Here is a 22,354-nt window from a genome sequence, read left to right as displayed (position 1 = left end):
TTTGAAACACAATAGTTTTTTTACCAAACGTGTTAGTCTTGTTAGTTGTAGGCAAAGCACAATCTACACTACTGCGCTCCCTGCTGTTTACCGCGTTTCGGAGAAACACGATCGACAACTGTAAACAGGCAGAAAACATCGGTGAATAGCTGATTTATCATCAAGATAAATTTTAATTCATTCTATTAAGAAATAATGGAGCAGATCGTTAAAAGCCGCTTAAAAATGGCGATAACTGGTCGCTAGCCAGTAGCTTTTGAATAAATGATCGCTGCTGTACGGTCCCGTAGCGTTCAAACGATCCCTGAATGTCCTCTGCATATGTATTTCTGTTTCTCTTTTTAAAAAAACGAAGCCGACGAACCAGTCGAATCACTTCAACTATCTTTACTGCTACAAATATTTCTTAAGTCTACTCAGAGGCGCTCTCAAGAGTTAAGATCAAATTTGGTCTGAGATCTTCTCAAACATCGAGCTATCCCCTGTTTAAGACACAATTTAGTCTTAAGTCTAAATGTTATGTGTTAAGACAAAATGTGGACTTATGACACTTTCATGATGTAGGGGCCAGTTGTCCATCATGCTCAGGCTCCCCCTTTGTTGATCTTACATGTACATATCTACACTCAACAAAAACGTTTCGGATCAACGCATATTCAGTATTTAGGTATTATAAGAATCACAATATAAAGTGTTAAACTCTTTAAGATTGAACACTGGGGTGACCTCCAGCTTTTCTTATTAAGTATCTATAAGCTCTCACCTCATAGCATTCATTCACCTCATTAAGAGGTAAGTACATACTCTGGAGTCCGAAACGTTGTGTGCCTTGTGAAATTGATATCCATATAATTTTACGCCTTTTGTGTAACTATGGACACATTTTTATATCAATTTTCCATGTCGGGCATTAGAAAATATACACTTTGGAATAACCAAGAAAACACAATTACTGGGATGAAATATTCAAAGATGTGACGAATCTAATTTGGCTTATAATAACCGTAGACGCATGCGCACCTGTTTTAAATATGCCGAGGAAGATCTCTTGTGTAAAAAACATGGCGATCATCAGCCAGTAGGGTGAACATAGTGGTATCACGGCCACAACCAGTCCATGCCCGGCGATTGAGATGAACAATGACAGGTATTTATTGAACCGGTCATAGATTGCTCCACCAGCAATGGCTCCAACCACGGATCCAGTAGCAGCAGCAGTGAAGAAGGCGGAGCCTTGAGACAAGTCCGTTCCCGTGATGATCACTAAGTCCAATAGTGACGGTCCTCTTTGACCGTTGATCCATCCCTGAAATCAGAAGAAGTTTTATGCAGTGATCGAAATAGATGTTTAATAAATCTCTTTTGCACTGATAAAATCCTGAAATGAAAACCTATTCATGTATAACAATATATATCCTTCCTTCATTATACATTCTTCATATCAGGTTGAAGTACAGTTTGTACCTCCAGACAAACGTAATTAGGAACATACACGAGAATGGCTGAGCAGCGTGAGTGAATATAGTTTTACGTTGCTTTTAGCAATGTTCCAGCAATAGCGAGAGCACAGAAATAGTGGAAAAAATATTGAGATTTGTGAATTTTTCGATGTTTTGTTGAGTTTGCTTATTGTTTGCTCAATATATTATTGAATAGTTTACCCTTGTCTGTGTTATATTTTGCTGGTTGAAAGGGGATTCCTTTAATTATATCTTTTGTCACGGTAATTTATTAACCGTAACACAAGTAATGATTTCAAAAATTAAAACAGTAATAGTTATCTAATGAATTTATGATACATTTTAAGTGCAAGAAGGTCACATTGTAGCAAATTTCTTATAAGACAAGCAGTGCCAGTTGGTGTAGCAAACTGATTATGAAAATATATAGCAAAACACTGTTAAACAATACATGGTGCAGAAGTCACATTGTAGTAAATTTCAAGCAGAAATAATACTGATAATAATGTTATTAGAAAGGAAAATACTTACAGTATGTATTGTAAGTTCAGGATATAGTAGCTGGCATATCCATGTTTATCAAAGCTTGCCATTTCTTACTGAAAGTGTTGGATTTCAGATTCGTATTTGCAATTTATTTTCAATATTCATCATGTCCTTGACTGTTTTTACAGGCGAGTCAAAGCAAAGCATTTTTGAGTTAATGCTTTTATTGCGGATGATTTCTTTTGCAATCGGAATCAAGATAGTTTGTAATACAAACGGTATTAAACTCATTGTTCCATTTTAGACAAGAATGATGTGGATCGATATTTTTGTGAAAGTTGTCTTGGTATATTCTGCGTATTCTCTGTATATTCCCTTGGATTCAGTGAGCACGTTTATTAAAGGTTTAGAAAATGTTGGCTGTAGAATAGTATGTTGTTATTTTGATTCTCCGTTCTGCAGGAGCATTGCTGATTGAACTCTCAAATTCAAGAAACATCCCTTTAATACCGTAGCCTTCATTACAACATGCATGCTTTATAGGTGTGATTCCTTGTTAAAACCAACTTCTTTAAGAAAAAGTTTGGGTTTTTGTTCTGATAGTTAACCCACAGAGCTTCACTGGGGATATTCTGGATACCGTAAAGGGAACTATGGTTTTACAAGCAATAGTGGAAAATTCAGGAGTCCAGTTTCTTTTCATTTCATTTTATTTCCATTTTGTTTAAAACATATCAACAAAGGTATTTTCCTTTTACGTGGAACTTATGTCTGATCACAACTCTAAGTAAATCAGCAAGAAAAAGAAAGAGATCTAGGGAACATGAATCACCCTGACGACACCCCCGTCCGTTTTGTATAAACGAGGACAGATTGTCATTTTGAATTATACGTGAATTAGCATTGTTGACGAGGATTCTAATCCATTATCATTTTCGGCCCGAAATCGAAGTTCTTCAACACTTTGAGTATAAATTGCTTTGAAACAGTATCAAACCTATTGCTTTAACAGGCCCGGTATATCCTCAATTTTTCTACACATATATTATATCACACAGATTTGGAGTAATATAACATGTATGAATCATGTTTGATTTCCGTCACTGAGGTACTGAAGTTTTTTTTTTAACCCAGTGGTGATACTATAAGTTATCACATCGTGTCGAAGGAAATACGGGGTTTATCAGTCCCGAGTTTTTTCCGGGGTTTTATCAGTCCCGAGTAAAGTTGTATTCCCCGAGCCGGAGGCTAAGGGAATGCAACCTTACGAGGGACAGATAAAATCCCGTATTTCCCGAGACACGATGTGATAACGCATTTATCTAGCTGAATGTTTTCACTAAATCAAAACAAAACAACACGCATCGAATCGACTTGCTGCCATGTTGACACCAGCTAATCGTTTGACCTCAACGCACCGCACGCTTTTCTCACTTCGCGTTGTCACCGAGGCGTAGAGGGGTGATATGACTTTCGTAGCGGGAGTACACGACTTTTATACTCCCGCTCGCGGATCGTGATGGATGTACATTGTATTTTATAAGAGTCACGTGGGCCAATCAAAACTCGACATTCTCACATGAGGCTAGATAATCATGCTTAATATCTTGTAAAGAGACTTTAACAGCGAGGGTCACCATTTTATTAGCTTTTGGTAAGCAAGTAATAACACCTCTGCCAGTTTGCTCTGCATATAATGTATCATAAAGAGTTTTAGTTCATTATTTATTTATTTTCCATCAGTTATTATAAAGTTATTAACAGTCGTGTTCTTTCTAGGTGTCCTGGTCTCTATTTCTTCCATACTTTCATTTCCCTTTTAATGTTAGTTTCTTAAACAGCTTTATTATCATTAAATCGAAATTCATAAAATTCAAAATTCACAATGGCAGAAAAATCATCATGTACCAAGCCAAATTAGAAAACTACTCTAAGTGTAGGCTTTGAGTAAAGTGACCAAACACCGTTACGGAACGCGGATTGTTTTCTGACAGATTTTATATTTTAATATTGATCCCAACATTCCAACATTGATCATGTTATGATTCATGTGTTAGAATTTCAGTTTCTGCTGTGCTACGAATGCCACGAATTTCTCCCGAAGTCTCCGCTTTCCGCGAAGCATGTGGTGTTTGAATGAAGTACTCATGATCCGAACCCACTGTTTCCACAACCAGTCCTCAACATACACCCTCTTGGTGACAGACCCTTGTCTTTCAACTAAATTCAGTACGAACTTCATCTCTATGAGGGAGTGTCTTACATAAAGGGCACCATATCACACCGTATTTCTGTAAAAATAAATAATGCACTTCTCTCAATAATGTTAACCATCAACCCTCGGGTATACTACCAGATACTATATCCTCCAAATCAACACGTATGTAGACTTCAATATTAAATTAAAAAGTTCGAATGAATTAATGAACGTTGCATTTAATCGACCCTCGCTGCTTTTTCCCGAATATCCTATGCACGACTTGTCATTGAAACCAGTTAATAATGATGGAATAATAATATACATAACGAAATATGTAGTGTTGAACAACATACAAACACAATCTGATCCTATTATTGATTGCGTCATCTTAAGCCACAGCCAAGTTTGATAGGATATATTATCCGAATGGGACACCAACAGTCAGAAGTATTAAACTTCATCGAGGCGATTGATAATGCTTCATCAGTGTACAAATCAGTATAATCAATGAACGCTACCTGAAGGGCCCAAGCGAACAATCTCATATTCTTTTGGTTATGTCTGTCAAGAATCAACTATAAGTCAATAAAAAAAGTGGAAAGCACTCGAGTACTTTTATAAAATCAGTGAAAAAGTACATGGTGTATCTAATGGACAAATCAAATGACACAAAATATACAGTACAAGAGCTGTAGTGGTGAAATAGCAATAATGGTTTGTGGCAGTGTTCTCTTAAGCTCGGAGTGCAAGACACTGGCGCTACCAGAAATAACCCAGCACGATGTAATCCAGCATATTATGTTCCAGAATAGATAAAAATGTCTGCAATATATAAATGGAGACCGAGCTATGCATTGCACTGTCAGTGAAATCCTGCAAAAGAATAAAGGAACAATTGTACTTTCATGTGTTTCCTTATGCGTTTCCATGAGTGTATATCATACTGCTTTCGCATTTGACCTGCCATTCAATTTTTGAAGGGTTTTGTGTTGACTTGAAAGCTTAATGGTCAGTTATAAAATACAATTGTTAATTGTATAGCATGTCTATGTTAATGCTGGTTTCAGATTAAAGACAAATTTCTGTTCAGTTTATTGTGTGAGTATGGTTTTAAGCCTCTTTTAGCAATATTCCAGCAACATGACTGCGGGACCCACCAGAAATGGGCTTCACACGTTGTACCCATGTAGGGAATCGAACCTGTGTCTTCGGCGTCACGAGCGAATTCTTTAACCACCATGCTACCCCTCTGCCCTGGTCAGTTTATTGTTGGAAATCATATAGCGATTCAGATTAAGCACGTCTTCAGTGAATGTTCCCAACATAATCATGGCGTCCTGCCTTTAAAAATGGCGACTTCCACTAACAGACAAGTGTGGTTGTCTTCAGTGAATGTTCCCAACATAATCATGGCGTCCTGCCTTTAAAGATGGCGACTTCCACTAAGAGCGAAGTGTGGTCGTCTTCTGTGAATGTTCCCAACATAATCATGGCGTCCTGCCTTTACAAATGGCGACTTCCACTAACAGACAAGTGTGGTTGTCTTCAGTGAATGTTCCCAACATAATCATGGCGTCCTGCCTTTAAAGATGGCGACTTCCACTAAGAGCGAAGTGTGGTCGTCTTCTGTGAATGTTCCCAGCATAATCATGGCGTCCTGCCTTTAAAGATGGCGACTTCCACTAAGAGCGAAGTGTGGTAGTCTTCTGTGAATGTTCCCAGCATAATCATGGCGTCCTGCCTTTAAAGATGGCGACTTCCACTAAGAGCGAAGTGTGGTCGTCTTCTGTGAATGTTCCCAGCATAATCATGGCGTCCTGCCTTTAAAGATGGCGACTTCCACTAAGAGCGAAGTGTGGTCGTCTTCTGTGAATGTTCCCAACATAATCATGGCGTCCTGCCTTTAAAGATGGCGACTTCCACTAAGAGCGAAGTGTGGTCGTCTTCTGTGAATGTTCCCAACATAATCATGGCGTCCTGCCTTTAAAGATGGCGACTTCCACTAAGAGCGAAGTGTGGTCGTCTTCTGTGAATGTTCCCAGCATAATCATGGCGTCCTGCCTTTAAAGATGGCGACTTCCACTAAGAGCGAAGTGTGGTCGTCTTCTGTGAATGTTCCCAGCATAATCATGGCGTCCTGCCTTTAAAGATGGCGACTTCCACTAAGAGCGAAGTGTGGTCGTCTTCTGTGAATGTTCCCAACATAATCATGGCGTCCTGCCTTTAAAGATGGCGACTTCCACTAAGAGCGAAGTGTGGTCGTCTTCTGTGAATGTTCCCAACATAATCATGGCGTCCTGCCTTTAAAGATGGCGACTTCCACTAAGAGCGAAGTGTGGTCGTCTTCTGTGAATGTTCCCAACATAATCATGGCGTCCTGCCTTTAAAGATGGCGACTTCCACTAAGAGCGAAGTGTGGTCGTCTTCTGTGAATGTTCCCAGCATAATCATGGCGTCCTGCCTTTAAAGATGGCGACTTCCACTAAGAGCGAAGTGTGGTCGTCTTCTGTGAATGTTCCCAACATAATCATGGCGTTCTGCCTTTAAAGATGGCGACTTCCACTAAGAGCGAAGTGTGGTCGTCTTCTGTGAATGTTCCCAGCATAATCATGGCGTCCTGCCTTTAAAGATGGCGACTTCCACTAAGAGCGAAGTGTGGTCGTCTTCTGTGAATGTTCCCAGCATAATCATGGCGTCCTGCCTTTAAAGATGGCGACTTCCACTAAGAGCGAAGTGTGGTCGTCTTCTGTGAATGTTCCCAACATAATCATGGCGTCCTGCCTTTAAAGATGGCGACTTCCACTAAGAGCGAAGTGTGGTCGTCTTCTGTGAATGTTCCCAGCATAATCATGGCGTCCTGCCTTTAAAGATGGCGACTTCCACTAAGAGCGAAGTGTGGTCGTCTTCTGTGAATGTTCCCAGCATAATCATGGCGTCCTGCCTTTAAAGATGGCGACTTCCAGTAAAAGCCAAGTGTGGTCATCTAAGCACATAATACTGTAACACAGTAGCCATCAAAATCTTTGAAAGTGAACTTAGACGTGGAATCTTGCTTTTTTGCACGGTGCTTATTAGTGTTTTCTATACATTAGATTTTTAATCAAATCCCGCTTATCCCTGCCTGAAGACCACGTGACATCTCAGGATTGACTATTTGATAAAGCAGGTTTTAAAGAAGGTGTAAATTTGATGGTGATTCTCGTTAGGTATATGCCAGCAAGACGGCGAGTTACATGTGCCTGTTTCCCTTTGCAGGTATGTCTTTGAAGTGGGCAGATGATAAGCTGATCGAGCTCTCGTGACGCACCTTCTTTGTAGCAGTAAACACTTGGCCTCATTTTTATGTTAGATTGAGATAATATTTTCATAATGTTTGACTGTATTTTATTTGTATATTTATCCTGTATATATAAACAACAGTAAAATTTGGCAAACAGATGTGACATTTTGTTACTGTCACACAAAATGACGAATGAATTCAACTTGTTTCCTGCGGTTCTATTAGCACAGAATGATCTTCCTAAGGTCAGAAGACCCGTGAAGGTCCCAAGGGTAGAATAGGCCTTCAGCAACTAATGTTTGCCACAAAAGGAGACTCATCTGTTTGCCAAATTTTACTGTTGTTTATATATACAGGATAAATATACAAATAAAATACAGTCATTTTCTGTGTCTTGGATGTGGTGGACATTGGCTGTTGACAGCCTGCGTCTTTTGTTTCTTGTTTAACGCGGCAACATTCATGCTATTTCAACCCGTGAAGGTCCCGGGGTAGAATAGGCCTTCAGCAACCCATGCTTGCCATAACAGGTGACTATGCTTGTCGTAAGAAGCGACTAACGGGATCGGGTGGTCAGACTAGCTGACTTGGTTGACACATGTCATCGGTTCCCAATTGCGCAGATCGATGCTCATGTTGTTGATCACTGGATTGTCTGGTCCAGACTCGATTATTTACAGACCGTCGCCATATCGCTGGAATATTGCTAAGTGCGACGTAAAACTAAATTCACTCACTCACTCACTCATGCTATTTCATGGCAGTCTGTAAAATCTCCGCCATATAGCTGGAAAATTGCTGATTAACATATATGGTATTCTAGTTGCTATACTCGATGCTATGTATAATATCAGCCTTAAAGGCACAATGTGTTCAACTGGTGACTGAAATATGTAATCTTAACAAGTTGACACTTGGGAAATTCAAAATTACGCAATGGGTTCATTGGATGATATAGATCATCAGTACTACACCTTACAATCCATATGCCTCTGTAGAATGTACTATACCTTAGAATTCATCTGTCATTTTAGAGCGAACTATACCATACAATCCACCTGTCACTGTAGAGAGTGCTATACCTTACACTCCACCTGCCATTGTAGAGCGTACTGTACCTTACAACCCACCTGCTATTGTAGAACGTACAATACCATACAATCCACCTGTCATTGCAGAGTTTACTACACCTTACAATCCACCTGCCATTGTAGAGTGTACAATACCTTATAACCCACCTGCCATTGTAGAGCGTACTATACCTCACAACCCACCTGTCATTGTAGAGTGTACTATACCTTACAATCTACATGCCATTGTAGAGCGTACAATACCTTACAATCCACCTGCCATTGTAGAGTTACTATACCTCACAATCCACCTGCCATTGTAGAGAGTAATATACCTTATAATCCACCTGCCATTGTAGAGTTTACTATACCTGATAATCCATCTGCCATTGTAGAGCGCACTATTCCTTACAATCCACCTGCCACTGTACAGTTTACTATACCTCACAATCCACCTGCCAATGTAGAGTGTACTATACCTTACAATCCACCTGCCACTGTAGAGCGTACAATACCTTACAATCCACCTGCCATTGTAGAGTTACTATACCTCACAATCCACCTGCCATTGTAGAGTGTACTATACCTCACACTCCACCTGCCACTGTAGAGAGTAATATACCTTATAATCCACCTGCCATTGTAGAGTTTACTATACCTGATAATCCATCTGCCATTGTAGAGTTTACTATACCTGATAATCCACCTGCCATTGTAGAGTTTACTATACCTTATAATCCACCTGCCATTGTAGAGTTTACTATACCTGATAATCCATCTGCCATTGTAGAGCGCACTATTCCTTACAATCTACATGCCATTGTAGAGCGTACAATACCTTACAATCCACCTGCCATTGTAGAGTTACTATACCTCACAATCCACCTGCCACTGTAGAGAGTAATACACCTTATAATCCACCTGCCCGTCGCCATATAGCTGGAATATTGCTAAGTGCGACGTAAAACTAAACTCACTCACTCACTCACTCCACCTGCCATTGTAGAGTTTACTATACCTGATAATCCACCTGTCATTGTAGAGTGTACTATACCTTACACTCTACATGCCATTGTAGAGCGTACAATGCCTTACAATCCACCTGCCATTGTAGAGTTACTATACCTCACAATCCACCTGCCATTGTAGAGTTACTATACCTCACAATCCACCTGCCATTGTAGAGTTACTATACCTCACACTCCACCTGCCACTGTAGAGAGTAATATACCTTATAATCCACCTGCCATTGTAGAGCGCACTATTCCTTACAATCCACCTGCCACTGTACAGTTTACTATACCTCACAATCCACCTGCCATTGTAGAGTTTACTATACCTGATAATCCATCTGCCATTGTAGAGTTACTATACCTCACAATCCACCTGCCATTGTAGAGTTACTATACCTCACAATCCACCTGCCACTGTAGAGAGTAATATACCTGATAATCCATCTGCCATTGTAGAGCGCACTATTCCTTACAATCCACCTGCCACTGTACAGTTTACTATACCTCACAATCCACCTGCCATTGTAGAGTTTACTATACCTGATAATCCATCTGCCATTGTAGAGTTACTATACCTCACAATCCACCTGCCATTGTAGAGTTACTATACCTCACAATCCACCTGCCACTGTAGAGAGTAATATACCTCACAATCCACCTGCCATTGTAGAGTTACTATACCTCACAACCCACCTGCCACTGTAGAGAGTAATATACCTTATAATCCACCTGCCATTGTAGAGTTTACTATACCTGATAATCCATCTGCCATTGTAGAGCGCACTATTCCTTACAATCCACCTGCCACTGTACAGTTTACTATACCTCACAATCCACCTGCCATTGTAGAGTTTACTATACCTGATAATCCATCTGCCATTGTAGAGCGCACTATTCCTTACAATCCACCTGCCACTGTACAGTTTACTATACCTTACAATCCACCTGCCACTGTAGAGCGTAATATACCTTACAATCCACCTGCCATTTTACAGTTTACTAGGCCTTAGAATCCACCTGCCATTGCAGATTTGGGCGCGGGAGCGGATATAATGCAACGTTGCATTAATTTATTAGAACTTCTAATTTCTTAATTTAATCTCATTTAAGTTAAATTATATGGCAGCTTCCCAGAGAGCTGATACTTTTATTGAGAGAATACATTATTTATGTCTAGTGAAGTGTGGTGCGATAGATTGCCTTTAAAATTTTATCAATTAAATCATTTTGCAAGGTACACGTGGGGAATGTAGCTTCCAGTCCCAACCAACAATCAGTCTCGAATGGCTGATACCTTTCAAACAAAATCCAATGGTTGACTGAAGTACATAATGGTGCTATTACCTCGACGCATGAATGACAAGCGAGACATTCAGAATTACGTAATAGGTGACTGAACATATGGCTTCATTTGATGACATAGATCATCAGTACTATACCTTAAAATCCATCTGCCTTTGTAGAATGTATTGTAGCTTACAATCCATCTGCTACTGTAGAGTGTACTATACCGTGGAATCTACCTGCCATTGTAGAGTTTGCTATACCTTACAATCCACCTGATACTGTATGGAGTATTATATCATACAATCCACCAGTAACTGTAGAGTTTACCAGTCACTGTAGAGTTTACCACACCAGACAATCCGCATGCCATTGTAGAGTTTACTATACCTTATAATCTACCTGTCATTACAGAGTGTACTATGTTTTACTACAATCCATCTGCCATTGTAGAGTGCACTATACCTTACAACCAACATGCCGCTGCAGAGTAGACTATACCTCATACACGTTATACGTAGAAGGCAATCAGTCATTATTTCAATTATATGCATTTCTTACAACTTTCACTGTGTAAAATGGTGTAGCTGCCAGATGTGATATCATACAGATATAGCTAAATGCTAATTTCTTTTGACACAGACCAAAACTCCCTCATCAATATAGTGATTCAATGCAATTTTGAAAATCTGAAATTTCCTCATTGCACGTTTGGCATCAACTTTGAGGTGTAAAGAAATTTGCAGCAAATCAGATTTGCGCAATTGACTGACTGTCTCAGGGCCAGGGGACAATACAAACGTCCCAAGTTGAAACTTCATTTTGCTGGTACCGCAATTAACATGTAGTAAAACTGCAAAAACTTGAAATATACTTCACAATAGGTGTCAAATGTCAAATGAATTCTATTTCCGCACGAGCACCCAATTTTGTTCTGATTAATAATTAATAATTTTCCGTGACAAAAAGTATAAGAAATCTCCCCAGAACCAGCAAAATATAAAACTGACAAGTCTAAATTATTCACTAATATGTATTGACCAAAGAGCAAGCACAAAGATGCACAATAGAGGTTTCTAGTAGAAAGCAAATGAGTCAAATCTAAAGTAATGGGTCACAAATATTGTATCAACTCACGAAAGTCTTGATTTTCAGTGAGAAATAGTTCAGATCTACTAAATCTTTCACAGCTAGCCGTCTCGAATGTAGCTCAAGCTTGACTAAGAGGCAGACAGATGTAAGTAGACCGAATTAGGATACAATTCCGAGTATAAGTCCGTGTGTGTGTGGTCAACACAACAACCAGTCTTATATAATAGGCACATACTGAAACTGTGCACACAAAAATTTATAATCGAAATTTATCACACCTGTGTAGACACATAAGGATTTAAACTCAGAGATTACTAACATGTATTCAACATGCATGCATGTGCAACGTTCTGTGACGTCAGTGGTGTCATCCTTGAGACGTGCAATACTGTGTTGCACGTGCATTCCGGGAAAGTGAAACAGTGCAAATGAATGCCACACAATACTGTTGACACTTCGTAAAGCTCAACCCCTGCCCTTGTCATCGTTCAAAAAGTTAAACGGCTATTGAAACGTATAGCATGGCAAGGCTAACGTGTGCACAACGTCATGAGGCCATTGGGATGGTCCAAGGGGGAATATCTCAACGACATATGGCTGCACAATTCCACTGCTATCGGAACACCATTTCTACACTGGTGAGACGCTACCAGAAGACAAATGACGTCATCGATCGGCCACGTTCTGGACGTCCACGTGTAACAACGCCAAGACAGGACAGAGGGATAAGGGTGACCCATCTTCGCCACAGGTTTCAGACTGCAGTGATGATCAGGACTTCACCGTAATTCACCCCATCACAGTTACCTCATCAAGGGATCAGACCACGACGTCCAGCCACACGACCTCTCCTGACACAACGTCATCGACAAGCTCGCCGAATGTGGTGCCGAAATGTCCGCAGACCCATGTTTTGGTGGAAAAGTGTTGTTTTTACAGATTAGTCCAGGTTTAACATTTCCCCTAGTGATAGACGCCAACGTGCCTTTAGACGCGTAGGAGAACGTTATGCACAGGCCTGTGTCGTGGAGAAGAGTCGCTTTGGTAGTGGATGTGTTGATGGTTCCATGATGATTTGGGGTGAAATCACAGCACGCCAAAGAACTCCTTTGGTCACTGTTCAGGGCAACGTAACTGGTGTGGGCTACAGGGATCAGATTCTTCGGCCTGTGGCAATTCCTTTTCTGCAAAGCCCTGGCCGGTTAACATTCCAACAGGACAATGCCCACCGTCATACGGCAAGGGTTGCTATGGATTTCTTGCAAGATCACAACATTGTGAACAGACTAAACAGTATGCGGTTAAATACTATGTAATGGGTCAAGCGCTTGCCTCATATCACTTCCAAAACAATGCCTAGTTATGTGAAGAATATGCTTTCACCCAAGATGTTCAATTCAGGAATATATTCTGAGATCACCCTCTGTTGCTCGTAAGTGAATACTATTGTAAATGACCTTAATACCACTACATTCTAATACCACTACATTCTAATACCACTGCCAGAAGGTGACAATAAGTGGTGCACTCATGCCCAGTACTTTTGTCATTTGGGACAGTAAATATTTTTAAAGCAAAAACAGCACTGCTGTGGAATTTCATACCACCATTCCAATTGTACTGCCTTTGCCGTTTGTACTTCCATTTTCTAGTGCACTCCGGCGTGTACTTCCAGGGTCTACTGTGCTTCTATTAGCTAGTGTACCTCCATTCTCTGATGCACTTCTATTGTCTGCTGTACTTCTATGCCTCTCATAAACATCTCTTTGGTACATGGTTCATATTGTGTACACTAGAGAACTTTAGATCGCTCTTAAAGGGGCACTGATGCGGAGCAATTTCCGTGGACTGATGGTTTCTTTTGTTATTGTTTTTCTTCCGTGAGTACCCGGATGATATCCCAGAATTCGTGACTGGTTCGTGATCTCTGCTGCGCCTCCCATATGCACAATTGATAGTTTATGTGTAGACTGATCAGCAAAGATGAAGTCATTTTACTTCGTTATTATGAAAACAAATCAAACACCTTGAAGTTTACTCATCTGCCAATGGTATAAAAACGTTAGGACTGAAAAATAACATGAATAATACTATTCCTTGTACTCATATATAAGACAAAGGGTCATGGGATGGCGCGTCATCAAAGTTCCCGAATAGAACGTTTTGTATCTCAACTGTTAATATAGTGGCTGATTTGTTATCTATGACCAATCGTATCATGAGATACCTGTAGAGGAAATGACAGGTGATGGGCGTGGGCTAAAGTTCTGAAGGAGCACGTTTCGTCACTAGACAGCTTGGATACAAATTGATTATTCGCTAGATTGTTGACCAATTGATATGCTGGATTTCGGCTTTATCAACTCTAGCTGGCGAGTATATTTTTCCTTAAAGCGCTCAAAGTGCTACAATCCGATTATTATTACCCCTGATAACCCAATCCAACCATTGAGTAGATATGGTATTTAGTGCACACTAGTACATCAAACAAGCAACTAGTACAGCTGAACATTTAAACATAATCTGCACATTGTTATGAATGAATATCCTAATTGAAATACAAGTATTATAGAATTCAAAAACTGACACGATACTGACTTATTATAATATATATACTTACAGTTGAATCCTCCCAAATATTTACGAAGATGGACATGCCTATATTTATTTTGAATGCAAACGAGGTTCAGAAGATTGATAATGGTAGTGACTCCATAAAACAGGTTGTCCAATGATGTAACAGCGCATTAGTTTGTTCTACACTTGTCAGCTTTCAACAAGGGTGTAACTGAACAAGTATACTGTCAGAGGCTGTTCAGATATCTCATTCCTGTTGTCTGACTACATCATTATACGCATGATTCGATTCCGTAATTGATGTATTATCTGCTGTTATTGCCCATGGATTAATCGAGACTTGATACATGTGATACTTACACTAGATCAAGTAGTTACATAGATCAAATACAAAGAAAAATGCTTATGTAAATTGCATTGAATGACCACATTTCAAATCAACATGAAACTTTCAACAGCTTGAACAGAATTTGTATGGTTTATGCGTAATTTATATATCATGGCTCGATGCAAGAGGTATCATTTTACATTCGATTATATGACATTATTCACTTTAGAATAATGAAAAATCAATAGTCGCAACTGAATTAGGTCTAAATTAGTAACTTGGTTTATTTCAGATCTATGGGAACATGGGTGTAATACAGTATTGCTATTTATGTCTACGATTTATTCTATAAACTATTACAACGCAAATTCAAAGTATTCTACTCTGAATGCTTTGTATGTCCTTGTCATTTCGCATCTTGTTTTATATTTATTAAGTAGTATTTGCATTTAGAAGAAAGTTTTGTAACCTTGTCACCGTTAACTTCCTGGGTGTCACAGGGAGATATATGTCCCTCCTCCCCAACCTTCACTTTGAAATCAAATAAAATTCTAAATATTCCACGCACATATATATACTTCACTGTTTCGACATCTGTGGAAGATTTCCTATTTCTTGACACCATCCACTATTATCACAGACAGAGTTAAAGTGCTTTAAACTACCTTCGAAAATAGGCTTCATCGTAAATGTCACCATTTTTCACCTTATCCGAAATCGCAATTCAGAGCGTTATTTGCTGTATGTTTTGAAAGGTGAAAATCGGATAAATACTGTAAGTATTGAATCTCAAAAATAGCATATAATTGATCACTGATATCAAGTTCTCGTGTAATCAGTAATGACAATTCTGAAACGTAGCCGATAAACCCAGAATCGGTTGGGATGTTTTCGAAAATACACTTACACGAACGCGGAATTGCGCTTTCCGCGATGTTGGATAGTAATTACAAAATCACGTTTCGAGTAGGCAGGTATTACATCACGTATATTTCATAGTCAGCTGCGAAAATTGCATCATTGAATTCCCCATCTTACAATCAAATTCGAAATGGTCTTTATAACCAATAACAACTGTCTAGATAAAACAAAACAAAAGATACTGGGTATGAAAACGAACGCTGTGCTCGAAAGACTGCGCTTGTTTGAAATGTAAACAAAGAAAAATTCCCATTTTACACTGAGTAGCATTTTCGGAAATTTTCCAAACATCCAAACATCCAAACATCCAGTGAAAGAAGTTTTAGAATAATAACTAGAAACACTCGAACAACGCAGTCTAGTATTTCCATGGCTGATCAGATCAAATCAGCGATATGTCACATTTTTCAAAACACCTCAAATACACCGTAACCATTTTTATGTCATACAACTATCACTATTACTTGCAAATACCTTTCAACTAAAGGTATGGTTCCCTTCTAAAACTTAAACGAATGTGTCAAAGACGTTTTATCGACTTTGAGGTGAATCGAAATTCGAATGGCAGAATATCTAACTCAAACAATATTTTTAGGGAAACTGTTTAAAAATATAAAAACCAGGTCATGTCTTTATTTGGACAAAACCCTACGTCCATACTTATGACGTGAAATAATGACATAATCACAGGGAGAAAAGGTTATATCCTAAATGAATATTCAATGAATATTCGGGTGTTGTGAAACTTACTGCCAGACAGGTGCACCTATTGCTCACAATATGATACGTAGTAAAACCGTCTAGTTCTTGATATATACAGGGCAGTATGTCAGTGGTGAAACCATACATTTTGTGTTTTGTCTAAAAAATGTTGATTTCTGACACAGAAGCCGAGACCTTTCACACATTGAGTGGAAATTAGGTTAGACATACACTAATCAGCAACCAGTGTCGCCTTTTTCCGACGTCACAAAATGCACAAAACATGTCATGACGTCAAGTAAAATGTCGCGTTATTTCATTACATTTGAAGATGTGTCTGTTACTCCGTTAATACTGATGTAAAATTAATCAAATACATCTACACAAACAGGAGAATATAGGAATCAAAGAACTAATTTATGTATCGGTTAGGGCCATCCCAATCTCTTTTACCTGCTTTCTGCTGAAGTACACTGACATCTTTTCCTACAAATTGTGAAACTACCAAAAGGTAATCGCTCACATTGGGGAACTTTGTATTGGAATAGTTTGGTTCACTGTAAGAAAACATAACGAAAGTATACTGCCCGTGTCCACAGCAAAATCCCTCTATGTGATCTAAGTTGCATTGACCTAACGTAAAGCATAGAGGAGTTATGCCCCCTTATCTTTATACGTGCATGACCTCTCTGTAGACGTTTGACGTCATAGAAGAAAATCGATTTTTGACATTAATTGCAGGCCATTTTTGATTTGGTGCGTATGACGTTATGCATTAGCACATAAATCCATTTCATATACACTGATGTCGTTCACATATCAAGTTGTATTTGCTTCGCTCACACTTTCTGTAAACATGCCAAATTTGAAAAAAAGTCGTAGCAGAGTGCTTTTATTGGTGCACGATAAAAACGGATTAATTTACTGTTTTTCAACTCAGAAAAAGTTTTGACATTTAACAGTGTTTGCTTCTCAAACCCCTGTGGTAGTCGCAGTTATATTTAGACCAAGGGATGGGAAATTAAATATTCTACATTTCTGTGTAATTTTATAGCCGTACGCAGATCCAGGACCACGTGAGCGCAATTCTCGCACAACGTTCACTTTTCAAATTATACGAAAATGTGCGCTTGAAAAAAACCTCGGCCTCCAGGCGGTTAAACCTTGTTTGCGGAAAGCTATCACCGCACTCGTTGAACTCTTAGGAAAGAAGTACTTTGCTCGATATCACTTTGCTAACGTTGGATAAGTAATAAATAAAATACCAAACCACTTGAAAACACATATCGGTAGGAATAAATAGAGAACACTAAACTATGTTCCTTGTAACATCATATTTATGAAACTCGTGAATGGTATCGGTGTCTAACTCCGATTTCGCTCGTTAGATACCAAACCTTTCGCTCTTTTCATAAATATGACGTTACACGGAACATACTTTAGTTTTCTCTATTTATGTCTACCAATATGTGTTTTCAAGTGGTATGAATCAGATTTTCTATTCCTGAAAAGTCTACTTTGAATTTAATTTATGTGAATCAAAATATAAAACCAATGTTGTGTCATTAATCTTAATGACTGGAAGTATCTCTGTCCTTGGCCAAGTGTTGGACACTCCTTGTTATTCGCCTGTAGAAGATACATAAAGCATACTACACGAGATCTCATTAGATACGAATTATACAAAACGAGTGTCCTTCCTATGCTATCTGACAGTGCGAACGCTCGGTCCGATACCACAGGAAGCTTACGAGTTTTACGATTTTATTGATTACCCACGCCTTATATGCAACAAATCGAGAAAAGAGTTTATGTTGGTCATTTTATGTTTGCAAACAGAAACCGGTTTCATATACATGTGGCGGAAGAATAGTGTACTGTGAAACACGTCACATCGTAATGACGGCACTACGCCATTCCTCGTCGCCCCTTGGTAACCAACGTCACGATGCCTGTAACTTGCCATCTCATTGTACAGCCTGCTACAGTAAACTACTCCGTAGCAACCCGTTTCATGGTGTTCAGTTCCTTCGTATATGCAACTATATGCAACTACCCACGCGTTGACCAAGAGGGCAATAATGCACTGTAATATTTTACGGCAATATGGCACCAGTGAAATACCGTTAGACGTCGAAACGCCAATGCCACTGTCGCATGGGTACTAGACCTTGACTCGCTGAAAGGTGAGAGTCATCCGGCAGTGTCGTTGCAGTTTCTATCAATTTATGTTGGCGAGTAATAAACAGAATGCTAAACTCGCTTCCGTGAAATACCATTTTCATTTACCATGATTTGGTATCAAACGAGTTAATGATTTGGTATTTGATAGTAAATCTTTCACAAGTACATGATGACACGGAAGATCGTTTAGTATCCTCTATATACTGCACTGCGACTTAGTCAAACAGGCTGTCATCATTTGTCTGATTGTGGTTAAATTCAATTAGAGATAGCTCTGTCCCCCATCTGCAGGTTATGCTACTGACAAATATAGATCACCATGGGGTTCGGTTGCAGATAGCTGCTCTGTCCCCCATCTGCGGGTCATCCTGCTGACAAATATAGATCACCGTGGGGTTCGGTTGCAGATAGCTGCTCTGTCCCCCATCTGCAGGTTATGCTACTGACAAATATAGATCACCATGGGGTTCGGTTGCAGATAGCTGCTCTGTCCCCCATCTACAGGTTATGCTACTGACAAATATGAACGTTACATAAATTGTGGGTAGTCAGTTTAATTTGAACATGTGTGTAACAGCTTCACTCACCGACATGAAGTTACCGAACAAAAGGCACGCGGTATACAGAAGCTTTTTCCTATAAACCTTGTTTGACCATCGTTTACGAGTTTGGTCCAATTCTCCCTCGGAAGCCAGCGACACCACAGCTGCACTTGTCTCCATGTCCCTTCCCAGAGTATTACCTCGCGATGTGAAGAACACACTTCACGCGGGAAATGACACACGTCTATAGTTCAGTGGGGCTCCAGACGTATTACCTGGAATGTTAAAATATGTATTACACATGGGTGGAGGGCAGTTTCAAATGACACAAGTAGTTGTTAACATTTGTGGTATACGGTGAAAGCTGTCTAAAGCTGCACATATCAAAATATATACCCTAACTATATCTGTAACTTGAAACTTTCGAACTAGAACGAGGTACTCAGAATGCTAGATTTTGGTATTCCTTGTAACATTAATGTTGAATGTTAAGGTGACAGACATAACTTTTGAATTACACAGACAATGGCGGAAGGAGTGAGTGAATATTGCTTCACACCGCTCTTAGCAATATTCCAGCAATATCAAGACAGGAGAGGCCTGAAATGGACTTCACACACTGTGTCCACGTGGGGAATAGAACCCACTTTAGTTCAGTGAGGCTCCAGAAGCGGGAGCTACAGGACAGCTACAAAATGCATCAAACTTATGTGGACGTGTTGATTGGAGTTACGTTACTGACTATGTAACTCAAGGTATTCCATATAGATGTACATGTATAACGAATCTGTTTCTGTTTATGAGCTTCTTTTATCGGTGACAAATTTAATCATTCAAGAGTTGATTTTTGTAAGTGTCGTAATCACATATGTAATTCCAGAACATATTGCCGCTGGCACAGTAACATGAGTTCTACATTTGTTCCGCACAACACTCGAAAACAGTATAATTGTTATTGTTAGTAACACAATATTTGACTGTTGTAAATGATTGTTTTACTTACTTCCGACAGATTAACCATGATTAATACACGTTTTGCACCTGCTGATGACCAAATGAATGTGTGTATATATTTATTAAGGGTGAATTAAACATGACAATTGATTATGCGTACTTTGACCAATGGCAAGTTGAACATGTACAGTGAGCGACTAAATTGAACACGCACAGTGAATGTTTCCTTCACTTTCCGATGAAGAAAAAACCCACCTTTTCTTTATTGTACATACATGTACACGCTGACCATATGCACTAGATGACTGTTAATATCACAAATTACTGCTAACTATGGTTTGGCATGAAATGCATATGGACTCGGTTTTTTGTAAATAACTCTTTATCCAATGATCCAACCGATCTCAAACTTTGCAAGTGGATGTTTTGTCACACAACCTAATCACTCTGTAAATAAGAGCTTTTATGCATTTTCACTTTTTATGTAACAGTTAAAAAAATAAACAACAGAAGGCAGACTGCTTGCAGAGGGAGCCAATGACATGTGTTGGGCAGTGTTGGGTCAGAAATGTCAACGTTTGTCAGTGTAGGTCAGCTCTGCACGTGACAGGTATGAAGAGTTGTCACAGGTCGTGAACAGGGTCAGTCTAAGTAAACTTAGTCTCAGTGTATTTCGTTACACTCCACCACTGAGTCTAACAAAACCTAGTAGAAGGTCGCGTCAGGTAAACTTTGTCCTACTTATAACCGTCCAATCAAACGCGAGACGGTTAAATAGATTTAACCAATCAAACAACGGCTACTATTTAAGGATCGGAGGGACATTTCAAATATTCAGGTTACCGACACAAATCTCTCCACAAACAAAAATCTGTATATAACACAGCTATTTGACTAGCTCTATATATGATTTGGGGTTCTGTTGACATGGTTACCATTAGTCAATATTTCCGCAAGATGACATCCTTCGATATTGCCAAAAACACTATTTTCAGGGACTGTTTACTCACCGTTGTCATGGTTGTAACGTGCACCGTGTGCATCACCCGGAAGGGATCGTACACTAAATATTATTCGGAATCGTTTGGGTACGAACCTTTTCGAGATAAAAAGTTCAAAAGGTATGTGTGAATGTGCACTTTCGCGATTTGGTAAGCTGTGTTCTGATTGGTCAATCTGAAAGGTTACCTGACGCGACCTCTCATAAGGTTTCGTTAGACTCGGTGGTGGAGTGTAACGAAAAGCACTGAGGATAAGTTTACTAAGACTGTGAACAGGGTAAGGTGGGTGCCAACTGTTAACCATCATGCGGAGTTTGTTTCTCTGAGCTGTTCAACACGGACAACAAAACCCATTAATGAGAATTATCCTTTAGGTAAAAACCCTTAAATTTGTAATGTTAATGTCATATTTTACTTGGCAGTACCTAAGCGGAAATGCATTTAAAGAACACAGAAAGTGTATATTTACACTTACTCATTAGTCGGACCACCTATGGTTAGAACACAACTTTTAAGCCCCGTTCCCTCGGAAACAAGCACACACAAACATGAGCATTGAAGAAACGATATAATGAAGACAAAAGTGTTACGTGTTGATGTCTGCTGTTTATTTACACTTTGAAAACGATACAAGAACCTGTATCGAAACGTCGTGTTCCAGTATTAAAGAAGTTGTCATCCATATACAGTTATCCTATATTTTGGTGATAGTTACACAGACAGATTCTTTCATACAAATACATTAAATCGCTGATTTACAATGTGATTAAGTTGTCTGACAAAAACATCCACTTGCAAAGTTTGAGATCAATTGGATCATTGGATGAAGACTTATTTACCAAAAACAGGTCCACATGCATTTCATGCCAAACTATAATACCAACCCACAGCACTGGACCCTTTGAGCACTAGGCCATCCCACCATCCCATACATCATGAGTGGTTATAAGTAGCCACTGAGTTGAATACTGCGATGTCCCGCCACATCATTCAGTTGTCAATACTATGAAAAGGAAACTGAGTATGGTCATACCCCCAGTGGAGAGCGTCAGTATTTTCATACACAGATTTCATAGACGCAACATTCTCGTTGTCATGGACTCTTGAATAAACAAGTATAATGCCTTCTTTCAGTCTCACTCAGCCTAAACATAATTAACCATTTTTATATCAATTTTAAGCTTGTTAGTATATGTTTGACTGATTTTGAAAATCCAGTCAATAAACAGACGCCATTTTGTTTGCGTGTCATTTAGTCGG

General features: G+C 39.3%; 1 protein-coding gene and 1 pseudogene across 1 annotated transcript in view; one reads left to right on the top strand and one right to left on the bottom strand.

Moving 5' to 3' along the window:
• Nucleotides 1–19,327, bottom strand: part of LOC137273785 (sodium-dependent glucose transporter 1C-like) — a 30,992-nt gene extending 11,665 nt beyond the window's left edge. Inside the window, exons 1-2 of the mRNA XM_067806642.1 lie at nt 19,185–19,327; nt 1,021–1,306 (exon numbers count right to left, since the gene is read on the bottom strand). Coding sequence (XP_067662743.1) covers nt 1,021–1,306; nt 19,185–19,319 — 421 coding nt within the window. The 5' untranslated portion in view covers nt 19,320–19,327. The remainder of the gene's footprint in view (nt 1–1,020; nt 1,307–19,184) is intronic.
• On the top strand, nt 7,658–9,113 carry LOC137274343 (uncharacterized; annotated as a pseudogene).
• Nucleotides 19,328–22,354: the final 3,027 nt, after the last annotated feature.

The sequence above is a fragment of the Haliotis asinina genome, chromosome 2 (genome assembly GCF_037392515.1).
Source record: "Haliotis asinina isolate JCU_RB_2024 chromosome 2, JCU_Hal_asi_v2, whole genome shotgun sequence".
In the NCBI taxonomy this organism is placed as follows: Eukaryota; Metazoa; Mollusca; class Gastropoda; order Lepetellida; family Haliotidae; genus Haliotis; species Haliotis asinina.
Note: the sequence above shows the minus strand (reverse complement) of the source record. Positions and strands in the feature narration are given on the sequence as shown.